Source organism: Wyeomyia smithii, chromosome 2, assembly GCF_029784165.1.
Source record: "Wyeomyia smithii strain HCP4-BCI-WySm-NY-G18 chromosome 2, ASM2978416v1, whole genome shotgun sequence".
Taxonomy (NCBI): Eukaryota; Metazoa; Arthropoda; class Insecta; order Diptera; family Culicidae; genus Wyeomyia; species Wyeomyia smithii.
In genome coordinates, this window is record NC_073695.1 from 81025783 (window position 1) to 81047503 (window position 21721).

At 36.6% G+C, this 21721-nt stretch overlaps 1 protein-coding gene across 2 annotated transcripts in view; it reads left to right on the forward strand.

Moving 5' to 3' along the window:
* LOC129719893 (protein qui-1) overlaps positions 1-21721 on the forward strand; it is a 174804-nt gene that overhangs the window by 113664 nt on the left and 39419 nt on the right. For both annotated transcript variants that reach the window (XM_055671307.1, XM_055671308.1), the window contains exon 13: positions 1014-1311. In XM_055671307.1, coding sequence (XP_055527282.1) covers positions 1014-1311 — 298 coding nt within the window. The remainder of the gene's footprint in view (positions 1-1013; positions 1312-21721) is intronic.

The window sequence follows — 21721 nt, forward strand, 5'->3', positions numbered from 1 at the left end:
ATTTGAATATCTATGGCAAATTTACCATATATATACATTCCAAACAATTTAGATTAGAGTTAACGCAACAACACATTTCAAAAATTTCCTTCCTAATTTTTGAAATTATTAATAGTTAACCACGGACAAAAATCGAGCAGGAGAAACGTTTTAAATGGCGCGTTTTTTTTATTTTTTAATACGAAATCAGTTTTGTCCTTATCGCCAAACCCTTTTTAGCCTTTCTTGACGCGTCCTTTGTATTATTGTACCAATCATTTTCTCATTTGTGTTCTCGCTTGTCGAAACGAAGAACCCTGAAATATTGATTTATTTCTCTATTTTGATGTCTCCATGTCGTTAGAACGATATAAAATTCTTGTCAAAGAATTTATCATAACAACAAATGCATACTGCGAGTGTAACCTGAGTGTACTGATTACCCTGAAAAGATAGTTTTATATTGAAATGCATGAAAAGGTAATCATTGAAATGCATAAAAAAAGTAATCAAATTGACTCCCGACTTTTGAATGATTGAAAATGCAAATTCTTTATTAATTATCAATTAATTAGAATTACGGTGTTAACACATCGATAAATAACAAACACCTTCAGCTTTAGATATTTCTTCATCGATTAAGAACAAACGAGAAAAGACCAATGAAGCAATGATTAAGAACTAACGAGAAAAGACCAATGTGTCAGCAAACACACGGGCAATATTGCTGAAGGCGAGGAGTCAAAATGACGCAGATTCCAGGGTTAATAACGACAATAGACTGATAGACTGATTTTATAAATAAATATGACATCTTGAGGAATATATATATATCATTTCAAAGACTACAGCAACGACATTTTTACTTTACTCCTCCTTAGACCAGTTAAAAACTCAACTCTGTGTAAATATTCATCTCAAAGAACCCCGAAACAGAATTATTTAGTGTCCTGAAAAGCAATTCATATTTCTGTGACATACCCTTGCCACTACCGAAACAAAATGTTCATGGATTAATTTCTCTTTCTCCGCAGCTGATATCTTGGCTGAAATCAGTGGCAGCCCACGAGGGTCCTCAAGCTCTGCTGAGCGTGACCGTTCAATCGGCCACAGCTTGGTGCGATGGCTACACCGTCCCGTTGTTGGTGCCGCTAACCGGTTGGCTCCCGTCGCCACTGCCATCGCAGATCCGTTGCATGACCGTTCCCGGGCCGGGCCCGGTACGCTGTATCGAAGTTTCACCCTCAAAACAGCACCTAATCCTTTCGCCCAAAGTGGGTGATCCCCAGCTATGGCACATTATGAGCAACAGTCTGGTTCACACATTCCGGGGTGAGTATTGGGATTAAATTACTAGATAATATCCATCGTCAAGGCGTGAGAGGGGCCTATCTACAGGTTTTCCCCCCTTTCCATCCGGTCTATTAATTGCGTATTTTCCGTTCGAATGGAAACGCCTGCAAGTTTTCTGTCGGTGCTTTTTATGGGCTGAGAATGAAACATGGAACAAAAACGCAAGCTTCAGCCGTTGCCCGCACGATGAACAGGCAGTAACCATAAAATCTAATCAATGAGTAATCTCTGAAAATACCACTTGCCGGTTAACATAGTAGTTGTGGTCGTGAGTGGTTTTTGTACGATGAAAATCGTACAAAAACGAAGAAAACTGGCGCACATAGTAGCGTTATAAGTCTTTTTTCAGCGTGCTTTAAATGCTACCGAAAATTATTGCTATTATTACATGATTTGAATACCCATTTTAAATATTGTTTTACAGATTAACACAAAGATTTAGTAATGAGTAAATTTCAAATAAATCACTCGTATTAAACGTATGGTATGAGCCGTTTGTAACGAATTTTGTGGGAAAACCCTGACCAAATACACTAATCTAGTATACAGTATGGAATTCCCATGCAGTAGGGCTATAAATAAAAAGAGTAATGAACGGCCTATAGGTATAGTGCATAAATTCTGTGAATCTCCCAGGCCGTAAAAATATATATACACAGTCAACCTAACACGCTACCAGTCACACGCCCCATACACTAAGCTCGCTGGATCAACAGGTTCATTTTCCCATTATTATTCTTCTTTCTGAAGGGACTAATAAGTATTCATTTCCCTCCCCGTATCTTATAACTGCAATCTCACTTGAAAATTGAAGCTCGTTTAGAGAGCCGAGACACGATACTCAACAGGTTTTAAAAAAGGTCCATAGCCGGTACAAACACCAGGCCCAGAAGATACACTTCCCTCTTGCGTCGTGCAAAATTTTCCTTCTTGTCCTACCCAATAAAAACCAACGCGTTGTGCTATCACTTTACCGCCGGAGAGAACGTGCAACTTTAGAGGTGAAAGTTTATAATCTCAATGTTAATTTAATAAGCTTGAGTGTATTTAGAAGGGTTCGTTATGGCACATAGTTTCAAGTGAGGTTAAAAATTCCATTGATTAGGATTCATACCACCAGATTACTCGACGATAACCAGAGTGTATACTGTGTAAAATATGGAAATGAAATATGAAGGATGGTGCTTTGTAATAATGAAAGCAGCCACTGTGGAAATGTGTACACAACCGAAGTAAATATTATTATCCATCCGGCACTTTACATTGAATACAAAAATAAAACTTTGATGTTTGCCAGAATCATATTTGCAAGCCAAGAAAAATACAGGATCATAGCAGTTTAACTTTTTGTTTGATTTTAACGTTAGGATTCACGAGCACTTCGTTTTGTAACCATTCTATTGCGTTGTAGGAGAAACAATTGGCGGTAAATTATTATTAGCATTTGAAGATGAAATTATAAGTGGTTAGTATCTTCGTTAGTACTGATTAACATAAAAATAAGTATGGCCTAAATACAATATCTTTTCTCTTATTCTCAATTTCGCGAGAAACGTTCATTTTGACAAATTTGAAACAAATGGTTACGGATCTTAATTTATGAATAACACTGGTTGACAAAACGAGAAAAAAACTAGAGTTCAAAGTGGAAAACAATAAAAACTGTTAGCTTTTTAACCGTAACCACAGAGATTCAACAACTTACGACTGATAATTGCTTTAGTAAAATTGAGTATATCGGCTTTCCAGTCATCTGCTTATCAAAACGAAAATTTATTTTCTATTTCCGACGTTTCGATTTAATATAAAATCTTTTTCAAGGATTCTACAAATATACAAGTTGTTACAAAAATTCAATAATCAGAGAACAGTCACTTACAGAAAGGATATCGTTTTTTGTCTAATAGCTTTATGTTTTGAGCATCAACGGTCAAAGATTTAATTGTGGCTAGCATTCGTTTACTGTAACCGGGTTGTGAGGACAAAAAATTATAATTATAGGGCAAATTTTTTTAGAAAAAGTATTACCGTTTTTGCATTTGAAATAAAATAAACTTGAACTAAAAAAATATATCACTCTAAGCTGAATTCGTAGTAGCACTTCTCACTGCGTATAACTGTATATTCAAATTGTTAAATTCTAGTTCGGTGAGCTGGTTTGGTGAGATGAACTGTGTGAAAACCACAGTATACTGATGTGGATTATAATTCTGATCTATTGCCTATTTTGGTCTTTAGTGTGTGTAATATCCCTGCGTAAGTCGAACTAAGACAATCGACATCAGTACGTTTCCCAAGTAACAAAATAGGTTATATCTAAGTTTTCTAGCGCTAGATACAACCAAAACATAGAACCTTCAATGCCGACCACGCAGTTATAACAACCAGCCAACAACAGCTATAAACATGTGTCACGGCTAGTTGGCCCAGCTTTATTGAAGTCATCAAAACTTCATATGCGCTCTACCATAGGACCAGATGTTTTCAACAGGCCGACTTGTTCGCTATAGAATGACCTAGGAATTTTAACTAAGATATATTCTCCAAATTTAGTGTCAAGCAATAAATCTTATCTTGGCTTTCTTTTCTCAATGACAACTTTAATTTCCGACAGTGTCGTGAGAACAGAAATGTGTGAGTTCTCTCCCTATAATGATTAAATATTATAATCATTCAACACATGCCGTGAAATATTTATGGTAAAACCAGCCACAAATTTTATCAAAATTACTGCGCACCGCCGTAATTTTGTAAAAAAAAAAAATTATCAAATTTAATTCCTGTGAACTAGGGTGATAAATAAATAAATGCCATGATTTGTCATATTTTGGTAAATGTATGATTTTATTTATCATGCGAATTTCAAAACTTCTCTGTGGTATAGATGATATTGTAAAATAAAATGCTGATAAAGGATTGAATTTCATAATTTTGCATTATATTATTCAAGACGACATATTGTTTTCAAATAAACCCTCGAACGCACTCTAAATTCTTGATCATAACTCATTCTCTTAATTTGATCAAGATATAGCATATATAAAACCAAGCAAGCCTATCATGGTATTAATTTGCCTAAGTTACGATCATCAAGTTATATTTTATCCACAGTTATAGTCAGCAGGTTTTTAGTTTTATTTTGTCATCAGAGGGACTATCATACAACTTCATGTATATAACGGTTGGCATAGTATGGCTGTAAATGATACTTGCGGATCACATTTCATGGCTATCAAATAAAACCAACATATAATTGATGACTTTAATTCAAGTCGATATAAAACAAAAACAAAACAATCCTAAGTCTTTGAAGCGTTTAGATTGTTACTTGGGTTGTTTACGGTATGCTCGGTGTTCATGATGTGACAAACTTCGAGAATAGGAAGTGCAGACGGTCGGCGATGATGGTCCAGAATTATTGTTTTTTCCAGGTTTCTCCTTTTGCCGTTTCATCAACTCCGTTCAACTACCTGACGATCATATCTTGATTTCATTCGATGTTGTATCACTATTTACATGCATTCCCCGAGAACTAGTCACACACACAATCTTTGAACGCTGGACAGATATTAAGCTGAATACAAACATTAATCTGGATCTATTTCTGGAAGTAACCACATTTTGTTTGGAATGTAGTTATTTTTCATACCGTGGAAAACACTTCCGGCAAGTCTTCGGAACAGCAATGGGCAACCCTTTGTCCCCCACTGTTGCCGATTTAGTCATGGAAGCGCTTTTAGACTCCGTTATTGCTAAACTGGATTTTCCGATTCCTGTCTTGAGGAAATACGTTAACGACTTATGCCTGGCCCTTCCGAAGGACAAAGTGAACGACGTTCTTTCCACATTCAACGAGTACAACAGCAACATTCAATTCACCTGCGAAATCGAGAACAACAAGAGACTCCCGTTTCTGGATATGGTTTTAATTCGACAGCCTGATCAGACCGTTAAAACCGAATGGTATGCCAAACCGATGGCATCAGGACGGTTTTTAGATTATTTCTCTACCCACCCATTGCACATGAAAAATAATGTTGTCACTAACTTTATGCGACGTGTGAAAGATTTTACCACTAATTTATCACCAAAGGAAGTTAAAACAATCATCGATAGACATCTGAAAATTAACCACTATCCCACCCATCTGAGAAACCGATATACCACCATAATCAACGAACGATCATTACCAATCAACCAACCACACTCGCAAGATTCGCCCAAAACATATAAGCCACTGATTTGCCAAACACCACTTTAGCAACACGGAACGAACGCACGGTAGGAGCTATGTTCACAAATATGAAAGACAAATTAGCAGCTGAAAACCAACACAACGTGATTTATCGTATTCCGTGTGGCAATTGTGAGGTCTCTTATGTAGGGCTAACGACAACACGGCTCAAGAAAAGGCTTAGCAACCACCGTTCGAACATTAACAAACTGGAACAACTCCTAAACCAGGAACACACTAGAGACACCAACACTCACGAAATAGCACACCTGAAGGAGAAAACAGCACTTCTTCAACACAGCATAGACAGCAATCACCGGTTTAACCTGGAAAAAACAATAATTCTGGACCATCATCGCCGACCGTCTGCACTTCCTATTCTCGAAGTTTGTCACATCATGAACACCGAGCGTACCGTAAACAAACGCACTGATGTCGATTGTCTTAGTTCGACTTACGCAGGGATATTACACACACTAAAGACCACAATAGGCAATAGATCAGAATTATAATCCACATCTTTGACCGTTGATGCTAAAAGCATAAAGCTATTAGACAAAAAACGATATCCTTTCTGTAAGTGACTGTTCTCTGATTATTGAATTTTTGTAACAACTTGTATATTTGTAGAATCCTTGAAAAAGATTTTATATTAAATCGAAACGTCGGAAATAGAAAATAAATTTTCGTTTTGATAAGCAGATGACTGGAAAGCCGATATACTCAATTTTACGTAACCACAGAGTAATTACTCGCCGGGTTCGTTGTTTCCCCTTCCACAAATATCTTAAAATAACAATATAGTTCACTCTCGAATTTCCCATATATTCCCTTGAAGACAGACAGGGAACACCCCCTCTTGTGGTGAAAAAGGTAACTAAACTCATTGCACAGTGGTACAGTAAGGCAATTTAGGCGGACATAGGCTTTTCGTTGCGATTTTGGTTTGCGGTTTAAAGCCATAGTTTTGTAAAAAGTTATTTCTTATACATAGTCCTCTATTCATGTGCGAATGAAAATTAGGGTGGTCCTAAAATCGACGAAATAAAACATTCTTTGGCAAACTTGTAAACCTAATTCTAAGCAACTTTGTATAAAACTTTTTTGTAGACATGAAATTTGGTTTCCAAAAACAGTCTTTTCGCTCTATTTTTTCAATTCAAATTTAAAAACAAAGTTTTCTTCGGTAACTTTAATCAAAAATACGCCAATTTTGACGAATAAACATTGTCGATATATTATACAGATGAAGAGTTCACTATTTCTATTTTAAAAATAGGCCCTTTTGATATATTGATGTCTCCGTTTAGGGCAAACATAAATAATATTTTTTTGGGTCATTTAATAGAACAAATATTGTATAAATATTGTGAAGAAATACCGAAAGTTGCTTAAAATTAGTTGATCTACAACTGTGCCGATGAATGTATACATTTATTTATGCAAATAAAAAGTTAGTTATTTCATTTAGTCGATTTCAGGACCACCCCAATTTACGTTTGCACATAAAAAATAGACTAAATATAAGAAACAAGTTCTTAGAAAAAAATTTTACTCTAAAACCACAAAATCGCATCGAAAAACTCGTGTCCGCCTACATTGCCTTACTGTACCACTGTGCATTGTTGTTGAATTTCTGTGAGCGTGTGACATTCTCACACACGAAACTGAATTTACTCAATTTTAGATTTAGTTGACTCAATTTCATACTTTCACAGAAAAAAATATGTTGCAGATTTCGTGCGTATATTGTTTGTATGTAAAACTAACGCCATTCCGGGAGTTAAATATCGATAATATAATAGATGTAGCTTATCGAGGCACGAAGAAGAAATATTCAAATAATCAGGCCACGACGTGTAAATGGTAAACTAATCCCAAGTTGCTATATACGTGGTTCCCTGTGTAACTTCACTAGCTCAGATCCATCACGGGAAGCAACTACGAAATGCGGCCGTCAAGCTCAAGCTCAATAATCAGGCAACGAAGTGTACAATTAAATGAATATTTCAATTACCTCGTGAAAAAGATAAAAGGAGAAACCGCACAATGGTTGCCAATAGTCGTATAAGGTTGTTGTGCAACTTTTAGCTTAGATAACACTTGAATGTTCTATCAATTCAACAATTTTAGTATGGATACATATCATGTTGTAATTGGTTTAAAAGCTTTATTATATTATATATAAAAGATATTCAACAAAACAAACATAATTAGTGATAACAACTGTTATGCAAAAACTATTATTTAATGTTTAGTTTTCTTCGTTTTGAAAGTATTTTTTGTTTTTTTTTATCCCTCCGAATTTTTTGCTCTCGAGTTCTAATCTTCGTATTCATCACTTGCAGCTTTGCTTTAACCAGCATATTTATGTATTTACTAGCTGACCCGGCAAACTTCGTCCCGCCTATTTTTGTGTTTAATTCAATAATTTTCAACATTCCAAATTCATTGATTTCTTGCGATTTGTTTATATCGTTTGAAATTATTGGTTTTATCGGAATGACAACATCCTCGGCTTTTGCCTTTAGTACATCACCTCTATTCCGAAAACACTCATATTGGGTGGTATTCAGTTATTTTCGTTGTTTTCCAGAAACTGAAAGTGGTCATCTTCGAATTCAATATGGTGTCCAGGGTCAATGCTTGGCTTCTATACATTATTTCGATTACGGAAATATTCATATGCAGTAGTATCCGGCTGTTTCCCAGAAGTTGCCATCTTACAATTCAAAATGGTGTCTGAGGTCAATTTTTAGCTCCATGCATCATTCTGGTTAAAGAAACACTCATATTGGGTGGTATTTGGTCCCTTAAGGCTATTTTTTTTGGAGACAATTTCTGGCCTCTGATCGTCATTCTGTTTTAAGAAACACCAATAATAGGTGTTATTTAGTCATTTTCGGCTGTTCTACAGAAACCGGAAGTCACCATCTTAGAATTCAAAATGTTGTCTGTGGTCGATTCTAGCTCCTGTGTATCATTCTGGTATCGAAACATCTCATATTAGATGGAAATCGGCCGGTTGAAGAAATACCCATATTGGGTGTTATTTGGTTATTTTCGGCAGTTTTCCATTCACCGGAAGTCGTCATTTTACAATCCATAATGTTATCTGAGGTCGATTTGTAGCTTCAGTGCATCATAACAATCCCGGAAATACCCATAATGAGTGTTATTTGGTCTTTGCCACTGTTGTTTAGGAACCGGAAGTCGCCATATTGGATTTCAAAATGGCATTTGGAGACAATGTCTGGCCTCTGAGCATCATTCCGGTTAAAGAAACACCCATGTTCGGTTGTTTTTGGGTCATTTTCGGCAGTTTTCCAGTCACCAAAAGTCGCCATTTTACTACTCAAAATGTTGTCTGAGGTCGATTTGTGGTTTCAGTGCATCATCACGATTTCGGAAATACCCATATTGGATGGTATTTGGTCATATCTCGCTGTTTCTCAGAAACCGGAAGTCGCCATCTTGGATTTCAAAACGGTATTCAGAGACAATTTCTGGCCTCTGAGCTAGCATTGGGCGATACGACGGAGAGTATCGATACTTCAGTATCGATACTCGAAGTACCAAAAGTATCGAGATACTCAAAATATCGGTCAAAAAGTATCGATACCAGAAGTATCGATACTATAGCTGAGATCATTTTTTGAATTTTTGATAAATACATTTACTCAGGGTGGCCACTTTACCGGAAAAACGGGAAAAGCGGGGAAAAGCCGGGAATTTTAAATCACCGGGAGAATCGGGAAATTAGGCTTCACGCCGGGAAAATCATCCTCCTTCATGTCTGCCGCTTTATTTGTTTAACAGTTTCTGAGGAAATGTCAACATGAGACCCTGTTTTTTTTATGTTTACCTAACTGGCATGATTCTGCCGGATAGGGGAAAGCTGGTTGTTGGTTTCAGTTAAAGTCGACAGCGGCTTCGCAGCAAGATCTGCGTCAAATAAAATCAGTCTTGATCAGGTGGATAAATTTACTGTTCCGTAACATATATTGTCAGATTTTAAAGAAGTCAAATAGTAGGAGGGTGGTAACCAAGACACGACCGCATAGTTGACGTAGGACTACAATAATTTTATAATTTTATTTTGAAACTATGTTTGATTTAAGCTCGTTTTACTTTTGTAGTTTGCTTGATTTATTTTAACAAATTTAAGCTCAACATCTTCCAAAAGGAAGATGTTTTGGTTCCGGTGGTAATATCAAGTATCTAGGTCGTCAGCCCAAACTCATCAAGCGACACCTCCAACGACTTGGAACTAAAACTAGTTCATTGGTGGCCATTTCTACTGTTAAGGTCGTCTTTGACCATTTAAAAAGTCAAAAAAGTCATGAAAAAAACCGTTCATTATTGGCATGGTTCGATTTTGGCAACAGAAAAAATTCTTAGGTGTTGCCAAAATCGAACGGGGTCTGTATTTTGATTATTTCTTTGCAGCACTCTATCTTAGAAGAAAAAATATTCTCTTTAACATTCACAATGGTCCAGAAACCAAATTTAGGAGAAAATTTGGGTCTAGAGCTCTATAGCAATGTTTTAGAAAAAAACTTTATTTTACAAAGTTACTTAAAATTACTGGAGCTATAAAATTGTAAAACAAGGTTTTCTATCTACAAAAATAAAAAAGTTAGATACTTGATTTTCCCCTAAATTTGGTTTCTGGACCATTGATGAATACCTTTCATTCTAATACAGCGAATTTTCTTCAATGCGCGAAAAGGCAACCTTCTATAAAATATTTAATTGAGTACGATTTAGTAGAAATTAAACTTCCTCCTATACCTATTTGTCTTGTTGAAGTTGGCTCACTCACCGATCACAAAGCGGCAAAGATGTCACATAAACTTTTTTCCTGTAATTACAAGCTCGTGGAAAAAATATCGATAACGAATTACAGTTTAAGTAGAAAATGTATATTCACAGAAAATTTGAAATTGACATAGAATTTTATGAACATGTTAACATTCAATTCAGGTCAATTTAAACATTTTATCAGTATACAGAATCAATCAGAAAAAAATTTGATCAGTTTCAAGATACCAAAGAACAACGAAGATACCATATTTGAAAGTTATATGTCCGTTATCTTCGAAAATAAACTGGGCTAGAGTGATGCACAACATTAGCCTCAGCAATTAATGTTTGCATAGCGTTGTTCAATTACAAGTAAGGTTATGGAAAGTAATATTTTCTTGCAAATGCTAATTCAAAAAAATTTCAATTGAAAAATACAAACACTAACGTCGGAACTCTAATATCAAGATGAAATGAATTTGGTTTTTCTCTAAACCGCCACCGCGTGATGCAACTAGTATTGTCATATTGGACTAAATTCATTTAGCTAGTAAAATATAATCATCAGTACAGCTCGTTTAACTACCTATTCAAAGATCTGTACGGAGCATTTTGGTTTTCTATTGTCTTTTAAATACCCTATATTCAGTTATTTAAATAAATCTAAAAAAAGGCAGAGTGTAGAGTTCAAAAATAAACAACGCATTTTGTTGTCCCCGGCGGCGCAGCCTATTTTGCGACATCCGAAAAACCATATTGAATTCTGATATTTGCTGCTATACGAAACAAGAAGAAGAAGAAGACAATTCAAATGGCAATTCGATTGTGTTCCACGCCCCACTGTGCGTCAACAGTGGCAATGTAGTTTTCACTTGGCTTGACTGCACAAAAATGAATATCAAGTTTTCCTGCACTGATAGACGACGAGGAACCAGCGCTCTGTTCATACATTACTTGGTGCAGTACTGTTGCCTGTGCCATCATATTCTCCTTCAAGACATCAGTTTTATTAACATTAACATATTTGTTAACAGCAGAACGTAAAACTGTCTGGTGGTGGAGGTGGTTACGAACTTTCCGAAAAAGCTTTACCTTCAAGACATCAATTTAGTCTAGGCTGATGGAAGCTAACATTAGTTGACCTATTGGGACGGGGAGATTCTGTCAAATTTTTTTTTTTGCCACTGCTGTACAGGATATCACTGCAGGCAGTTGGTGTCTATTCATGAAGTCTGTGCTAGGCGTGCTCGCATATGATTGGTACATTGTTGGTGAAAATTCGACCTTGAAACTTTTATTCAATTTTCACTGTTTAACAATGAAGTGATAATGAAAATTGAAGAATCACAAAATTGTCCATCATTTTATCAATCCAACGACATATCGATTATTGTGGTCCATCATGTGGTTACATCAGTATAACCGTTTGAAATCTTTCATTCCGTCGTTACATCTTGGTTTTAGTTTTCGCGGAATGTATCTCGGTATAGTGCGGTTAGACGTAGTCCTACGTCAAAAGTTATCAGCGTCGCGGGAGGCGTATTGAAACTTCTTGTGAATAGTGTTCGACATCGCATCGGGGAGAATCCGGTCAAAAGTCAAATAGGACCGGAAACTTCGAGTCTCGATTTTATTTCGAACCGGACCGGAATGGAGCTACCCGGTTTGTACTTCCCGATTTTTGGTATGATTTTAACCACAAGCAGCAAAAAGCAGCAAAAATTTTTTTTTCATTCTGTGTTGGACCTTTTGACTACTTGATTTTGTTGGGGAAAGACGCCACCTTGAAGAGCTATTTGTTCAAGATTTCTCAGATTTTTTCTATATCAAAAACAAAAAGTAGCTAAAATATTTTTTTTTTCAAATTGTTTATTCAGAGTGTCAGTTGAATTTATTTTACGGACCATGAGAAAATTTCTTATACATTACATTGACCCCAGCTCGAAAATTTTAAAGTCCCAGGATCGAAGTTTTTCGAAAAAAAAAATTGTTTTGAAATAACAGATCTCAACGTTTCATGCATTTTGCAAAATGCATCTAGACAGTTTCATGTGCATTTTTTTCATTGGTCACTCTGAGGCTCTTCTTCCCAAAGTCCGCTTGAAGTTTTGCCTGAGGACATCTTTCTAGAAGACAAAAACTCTATGCCCCAACTCTTAAATTTATCCCACGCATTTCATTGGCATCCTGATACAGAAGCACTGCAAGCTCGAGAGAAGGTTGACAGAGAAAGATGCAGAAGGAAGCAAAAAAGCGCGAGAAGGCAAAGATTGTCAACGATTTGGAGATAAAGAGTGCGAAAATTGTGCAGCAGATCACCATGAAGGTACTTGCTAAAGTCGACAAACAGCTAAACACGATGAAGGAGGAATGTTTTTCAGAGTTTTGTAACACTATTTTTGCAAGGCACAAATAAGCATGTGAAAATTGATTTTTTTCTCATATGTTTTAAAAATAATACACCGGGAAATTTCACTAAATATCATCGGGAAAACCGGGAAAAAACCGGGAAATTGAAAATTGAAATTGAGTGGCCACCCTGAATTTACTGAAAACCAGTATTCGATTCAGTGATTCGCGAAAATACAGCAAAACTATTTGCTGAACAGAAAACAGTAAATGAATGGTTGCTGGAATCCAGCAAAAGAATTGATATGTCAAAAAATTTACGTCAAGCTGTCATTAGTAAAACGCGCCAAATCGCTGTGCAGCTGGTACGGGATCATCGCTAAGCTCCTGATAGCGAATATGGGACCATAGCTAAGTCCTTGTTGGGCTAGATGAACTTAAAAGTTGAAATGATAATCATACATCTCTAGTTCAACAGTAATTTGCCTATGATCCGATGGGCGGATGGAATCTGGTGCCTGACGAAAACATGGTTCCCTTGAATTAACTGGTTAACCAGCAAATTGATTTATGCTTTGCTGAATGAACAGCAAATTGTCATAGCTGACAACCAGCAAGTTGTATTATGTTTTACCGAACATGCAGCAAACGACCTGTCACTTTTATGCAATTGAGCATTACTGAATAATTAGCAAATTTCATTTTGCTGAACAGATTGCTGGAAGCACAGCACACCAAAAATCAGCAAAATTTTGGTGGTTTCCAGCAATGAAAATTTGATGTGCCGACTTTTTGTTGTTTTTCTGGTATCTATCCGCATTCTCTAGAGCAGCATGAATCAAATGACTTCACAAACAAATACATACAGGTAATGCAGAAATTCTGAGCTTTGGCAAACAAATGAATTAAACATCTTATATCTTCAAGATTTGTATTCACTGGCCCAATGGGCTGTGAAGCTTCCGTCTTATTTGTATAAATTATTGACACACTTCCATATTAATTGATGAGGAAGTTGATGCGTAAAAAAGTTAGATATGTCAGCGAAAATAAGATAGTGAAGTCTACCGCTGAATTTTTCTAACTAATAAATATTGCAATTTTTTTTTCACTTGTACTCTAACTTGTGTCGACGGAAAGCATGAGTTAGTTTCCGCTTGCAAATATTCGATCTGAACAGTGTAACCAGAAAACTTATATTTGTTTTTAAAATACAGTCAAATTTCTCTCGTTGGGCTATGTTTAGTTGGGCTACGTTTAAGTTGGGCTCCCGCTCGTTGGGCTATAGCCCTACTAAATCGAAGCCAAACATCATTTCTGATAACGTTGAATTTCGTTTGAGGGGTTTGTGGATGCATTTTAACGAGAAAGTAGAATTAATTGAAATAAAAACAAATGAAGCTTAGTATAAATGTAAACAAACAATATTTTAATCAATTGTCAGAGAAACAATATAAGTTTTGTGCCTTAATAATGCAACGTAGAGCTATGCCTATTCTTGAAAGTATTTGAGAACACGTTATTATTGAGCACTCCTTTTTGGCTTTAAATGTGTGGCTTAAGTAAAACAAATTTCGAATTCGGCCCTATGCTGCGTTTGGCTCAGATTTTGACAGTTCGTTTGGCTCACAACATTCTCTCTATCTATTTCTCCATCTAAAGCCTGTAGTACACTCTTTGTCTAATGGTCAAATTTTTGACCTTCTGACATAATGGTCAAATTTATTTGACATCATGGTTGTTGTTTGCCCGTGTTTGCCTCATGTTAAAATTGGAGAGTGACAAATAATTATCTTCGACCAAATTTTTATCTGTCAAAAAGTGCCAAATATTTGACGCTTGGTCAAAGAGTGTAATACAGGCTTAAGTTTTGCTAGTGCAAATAGACTTGTGCGATACTTATACTGACAGTGTCAGCTTTTCAGTGGTTCCAGCTCGTATCAACTAGCTGGCATCTCCAACCGATTTGCTTTGCTTTATCGCAGCCAACATCGCAGCGGTTCTACGATGTGTGGGCTCCACTGACGCTGACAGACAGCATAACATAGCGTATCAAAAGTGGCGGTGATCTCGTGTACACATTGAGATGTTAGCCCTAGTAACATGTCAGCTAGCTGGTCCGTATGCATAAAAGAATATCGATACAAATATCGCGTTTTTCAGTATCGATACGGTCGAGTATCGGACGCTTGTGTATCGATCCAAAAAATCGAAATATCGTCTCAAAAGTATCGATATTTCCGATACCGATACAATATCGCCCATTGCTACTCTGAGCGTCATTCTAGTTAAAGAAACATCCATATTGGTGGTATTTGGTCATTTTCCTCTTTTTTCCAATCACTGGAAGTCGCCATCTTACAATTCAAAATTTTGTCTGATTTTGCAAAAACCGGAAGTCGCCATCGTGGATTTCAAACTGGTATTTCGAGACAATTTCTGGCCTCTGAGCGTCATTCTGGTTAAAAAAAACACCCATATTAGGTGGTATTTGGTCATTTTCGGCAGTTTCCCAGTCACCGGAAGTCGCCATTTTACAACTCAAAATATTGTCGGAGGTCGACAAACGTACAAACCGTGGAACACCACCCATGGGTTGCCTTATGCATAGACGAACTTTATTATTACAAAATATTCGGCCGAGTCCACTTCACAATAAAATGTGAATTTTTTTCAGTGTACCCATTAGGGTAATATTATTGTCAAAAGTTACTCTATTTCGCATGTCGTGTAGAACAAAATCAGAAGTGGCGCACCTAGCGGTCGAAAAGGTGACTAACGCTTCTGTCATTTTCAATTTGTATTCATAATTTCACGTAAGTGAACTTGTTGGTATTTAATATATTTGCCTTCCAGCTTACGGGCAAACTTAATTAAAGTTTCTTAAGACTTAACGCCAAACCAGTTGTTTTATAAGATGAATTGTATCTCTCAAATATTCGATGAAATCAAGTATTTAATATTTTCATCTTTGTACAGTGACTTAATTTTTAAGGAATCGCTACTTTTAAGGAATGGTTCTTTATTTACCTGATGAATCATGACTTGATTACCTATCCAATTCACAAGTGTGGCTCCCCGTAAAACAATTACTCATTCGAGAAACAAATACGTTTCTGAGATTAAAATTGACAAAAAACTAGTAATTTCATGACATACTCGAACATATTTGGGACTGATAAATCGCTGTTATTGCTCATAGGCAGAATAAAAGAGCCTAGATCCTTGAAAAATATAACGATTCCATTGCACTACCGAGGCTAATGTCCGGGTGAATCGGGAACTTTTCAGCTGCCCTCGTGGAATGTGGATGGCCTCTACCACAATTACAAAGTTTTGTAAGCGAATAGGTGTGGTTCAAAACGATCATCTTATTGATGAAGATGAAATTCCTCTGGCAACACTGTTTAGTTTTCTGGAACCTGAACCACTGATAATCATACCAGAATTGAAGGAAGATCAAAACAGTAGAGAGGGTAGGGTTGCGGGTTTGAAAACCTGTCAGGTCCGGGTTTGAAGGTGATTTTTGAAAGTGTCGGGTACGGGTCGGGTTCGGGTTTGGTTTGGAGACAGGAATAATAATTGTTCGAAATATTGACCTGCTAAAATCCACCGACCAAAACCCCCACAAATCTGTAATTCAGTTGTTGTGCTGAAATCCACAAATTTTTACCTGGATTCACTAGATTAGTTATGTCCAAATTTTCAAAACTATAGGCTCCTATTGCGTTTAAAACTATAGGAGCATCTTTTCTGAAGACCACAACTTTCTAGGTTGGTGGAATCGCGAGATGAAGTGTTATAAACCTGCCCATTTTAGATGGTATGGGAAAGTAGGTAAAGACGGACACCCTAAGGTTTAATCTAAATAAATACTTAGGTATTGCTATTTATATCGCAGTAGTCATACAAATTGAAATTCAAGGTCATTTGTTTTCATAATCCCTTTTGGTATTAGTGAACTTCCTCCAAGTTTTATGTGTTTTGGGTCTTCAAAAATAAGACTACAAATTGCTGTTTTTTGACATGGTTGGGAAAGACGGACACTTGGGGTGGGTAAGATGGACACTACGAAGGTAAAGGTGGACACTCACAAAAAAGATGTAGCACGTTAAGTATTCTTTTGATTTATGTGTTAAGTGATGGCCATACATTACTCTTCGTTATTAGAGTCCATCTATACATCACGTGAACAGTTCGAGAGGATGGGTTTCGAAGAAGGCGAAAATGCCTCGCCTATATGGCCTGTTCTAACTGCTAAGTGATTAATGTCTGCTGGTTTCTCTCGCGGGTGTACTTTGTGAACATCTGTAGTACACAACAGATGCTACATGTGAAAATTCTGGGAAAATCCGTGTGTCCATCTTTCCCTACTCTAGTGTGTGCGTCTTGCCCGACCTGGTTGTAAATTTTTCAAACGATCGTAGCTCTTCATCGGAACATCGTAATCTGCTGGATTTTCACTAGAAAACCGAGGAAAGACTAATTAATCACTTTACTATTGTGAAAAAATGAAAACACGTAAGTTTCACGAGTTTTTCACTATTTTCCGTGGGATAAAAATTACATCAAATTGCGCGTTCACGAAAATATTCTTTGTTTTACTTACAAATTTGACAGTTTGCTTGCTGAGAACCGATAATACAACTCAAAAGCATTAACACACTATAAAGAAGGTATTCGCATCACTCAACTATCATAATACATTCTAGTTTGTGAAATATTAAAAGTGTCCATCTTACCCGCAGTGTCCGTCTTTACCTACTTTCCCCTATTAAGCTTTTCGAGATGCTGCCGTATTCAAAATGAGTCTTGTAACACTCAGTGGCGGATATTGTATATAATATAATAAACCCTCCCAGCTGGTCTAGAGGTACGATGCTGGCCAATCAAGCCAGTCGTCGTAGGTTCGAGTCTCGGCTCGGAAGAGACACAAGAGCAACACACGCAAAAAAAGAATTCGAGCGCAGATCCTACTTAAAGTGCGCCAGTTCAGAACCCGGATTGTTCATCACGTTTATTAATTAAAAAGCTACATGTTGGTGAGCTGAAGGCCCAAACTGAACTGATTTATTATGTGGTTCGAAATGATCGACAGCAAAGATCGTTAATGTGCGTCTTGAACTGTCCTACAGATCAGACGTTTTTTCGGTTGCTTGTGGACTGGTCTTTGACTGCCTATAGCTTCAAGGTTGTGTTTTGTCAGTGTGTCTTTTAAAGACTACCTGTAAGTTATTTCCCATCAGTCTTTCTCAAGACTACCTACTTTTGAATTTAACATTTGTTTTAACTTTTTTCGTATCGCCTGAAATGGCTGGACAAAAAAAGAAACCACGCATCGCTGCGGGGAGTAAAAGAGAGGCATCTCTTTCTGACACTTCGAGTGTCTGTAGTGACAATCCTTTCGATATTTTGCCTGAGCAAGAAGCTGGTGAAATAGAAGTTATAAGTAATGAAACTATACAAATTGTCAATTCTTTAAAAAAGGAAAAAGTTCCACCTATTGTGTTAACTATTTCTTCTGAATTCAATATTTTCAAAAAGGAACTTTCAACGTTTGTTTCTGACGTTAAAGTTACCTATCAAATTGGTCGTAGAGGCGAATGCCGCTTATTAGCCGACTCTATAGAGGGTCGTAATCGTCTAATTCAGTATTTAACTGAAAAGATGCATATATTTTTTACATATGACACGAAGAGCGCCAAGCCGTTCAAGGTCGTATTGAAAGGTCTCACCAACGATCAAACCGTTGATGAGATCAAACTTACTTTAACAGAATTACTTGGCATAGCCCCTACCCAAGTAATTCTAATGAAACATAAATCACGAGGCGATAACAGTCAGAGAACTGGAATTTCCCTTGTTAATTATTTAATTCATTTTAACCGCAATGAGGTTAACAACTTAAATTTTTTGAAAAAGCACATGCTTTGTATAATGTGCGTGTAAAGTGGGAAATTTATAAGAAGTATGGCGGAGGTGAAAAGCATATCACCCAATGCCGTACTTGCCAACGTTATGGCTATGGTTCCAAATTCTGTAACATGGACCAGAAATGTCTTAATTGTGGAGACTCTGCTCACAAAAAGGACACATGTCCTGTGAAAGAGAGTAAAAATTTTCGCTGTGCGAATTGTAACGACAACCATATGTCAAATTTTTATCAATGCCCAGTCCGTTTAGCAATTGTTGAGGCAAGGCAAGGTGAATTGAGTTTTGTTTCAATTTCTCAATTAAAACCAACTTCAAAACAAAATTCTCCAAGCGTACCAGCGACGCATAGTTTACCTACTCCTTTGCATACCCGTTTAGCTTATGCACAGGTTACAGGTAGTTCGAACATTATACCGCCTAGTGTTGGTAGTTCGAAAATGACCGTTAATATGGGTAAGCAAAACACACTATAAAATAATTGTACACCTATAACTCAAGCTAATATTGCTGCCGAAAATATTTTTTCTAATGTCAACTGCCTGGGGCCTATTACGGCAGGTAAACTTTCTTTTTTGCAACAGGCAATGTTCGATCTTATGAACGCCATGTTGCAGGCAAAATCAATGTTTGAAGCCTTTCAAACAGGCACAAATTTTACTATTAAAATTGTTTCTAATTCAAAATTTAGCAATGATTTTAAATAAAACAAATAAAATATTAAATTGGAATGCTCGCTCATTGAAGGCCAATGAGAATGAGCTTTTTAATTTTTTAACAGTAAATAATGTGCATATTGCAATTATTACTGAAACATTTTTGAAACCTAACATAAAATTAAAATATGATCCCAATTACGTGGTTCATAGATGTGATAGGATTCAGGGTTCCGGCGGTGGAGTTGCAATTGTTATTCCTCGCCGAATCAAACATCGTGCTCTTCCCCATCTTGAGACGAAAGTTATTGAAACTTTGGGAATTGAAGTTCAAACTGAACTTGGGATTTTATTTATTGCCGCAGCATGTCTACCATTTCAATGCACACGCGAGCACAAAAATTATTTTAAAGGTGATTTACAAAAACTCACCAGAAATCGTTCGAAATTTTTTATAATCGGCGATTTTAACGCTAAACATCGTTCATGGAATAATTCTCAAAGTAATTCCAATGGCAAAATTTTATTCAATGATTGTTCTTCAGGATACTATTCTATTTTGTCTCCGAATAGTCCTACATGCTTTTCTTCTGTAACAAACCCTTCAACAATTGATTTGGTGCTAACAGATCAAAGTCATGTATGTAGTGATTTGATCACACATGCTGACTTTGATTCTGACCATCTTCCAATAACTTTTTCTTTATCACATGAATCAGTTTTAAACCCTATGAGCTCTGTTTTTAATTATAACAAGGCTAATTGGGAAAGATACAAAACTCATATTGAGAGAAATCTCAATAATGAACTTGATTTGCAAAACGAAGTGAATATTGATTCCGCTTTGGAAGCATTAAAATGTGCAATTGTTGATGCCAGGAATTATTCTGTTCCAAAGGCTCAAGTGAAATTTGATTCACCAATAATTGACGAAAATCTTCAACTTCTAATTCGTTTGAAAAATGTCCGCAGACGTCAATATCAACGTTCTCGTGACCTTGTTTTTAAAACTATTTATAAAGATTTACAGAAAGAGATTAAACATAGATTTACTCTTCTGAGAAATCAAAATTTTGAGACTAAAGTTGAAAAATTGAAACCATATTCAAAACCTTTTTGGAAGCTGTCGAAGATTCTTAAGGAACCTTCAAAGCCTATTCCAGTTTTAAAGATGGTGAACGTTTTCTTGTATCCAATGAACAAAAGGCTCAAAGACTTGCTCAGCAGTTTGAGAGTTTTAGTAAAGCGGGCAATGTATGCAGTTCGCGAGGATGCGAAAATGAACAAGAATAGAAGGTGTGACTTTTAGGCTTAGAAAAAATTTTCCCTCGTCCAGACGGGACACGAACCCGCAATCTCCGTTGTCTCCGGCAAGGTGTTTTGACCAATTAAACTACTGGGAAAGGTATAAATAGTTCTAAACCAAAGTCGAATCACCCTCTACTATTGTGTTCCCTATCTCAGCACGCCAACGATGAACTGAACACACTGCCCGGTGGGAGTTTATTTTTTATAACTGAGAGAGTGATCTCTTCACGCACACAGTGTATAATGACTTATTATATCTACAGCGGCGCAAGCGATGAGACACCTCAAAGACGATACATGAAAGCATAACTAGTTCTGGTTGAGAAACTTACACAAACTTCAATGGAAAAACATGTACCACTTTTGTTCTATGGGAAAAATAATGACAACCAGAAAACGTTGAGAGCAAAAGTGGTACAAGTCCAGTCTAAGCATGATGGATGCATTATGGCTCTCTAATCTTAGGACGTACAACATTTATGTCTTCAGAAGAGTTGTCCAAGTGATTGAATACTTTATAATGATGATCTGTTTGTTAAGGAGTTCTGTCTCTTCGTGGCGCTAGTGTATATGTATTTGGTAACAGCATACGAGATGATACTAAAATAGGTAAAATGCTTTCTGTTACCAAATAGTCATGGGTACACTAGCGCCACGTAGTGGGGAAACACCAAAGCAGACAGATCTTCATCTGAAAGTACTCAATCACTTGACCAACTTTGCTGGAGACATGATTGTTTTATATCCTAAGATTATCGACTTACAATTCATCTAACATGCACATACTGAACATGTACCACTTTTGCTCTCAACGAAATGGTGATTATGTTAATTACCAATAATTGTGTTGGCTATAACTTTGGTTTGGGTTATCAGATCTCGGTTTTCCCTAGATACTCTAGTACACTATTCCGTTCTGCATCAATTTATGCAACAAACCCAAAAAGTGTTAAAATGGCACATGTACCACCTTCACTCTCAACGGCTCATATGCAGTCGATTGCAGAAAAGTTTAGATATTTTTTCTTCCTACTTGCAAAGGTGGAAAATCTCTCCCGATGCTTCTAAAACTCAAATGATAATTTTTCCGCATAAGCCTAGGGCT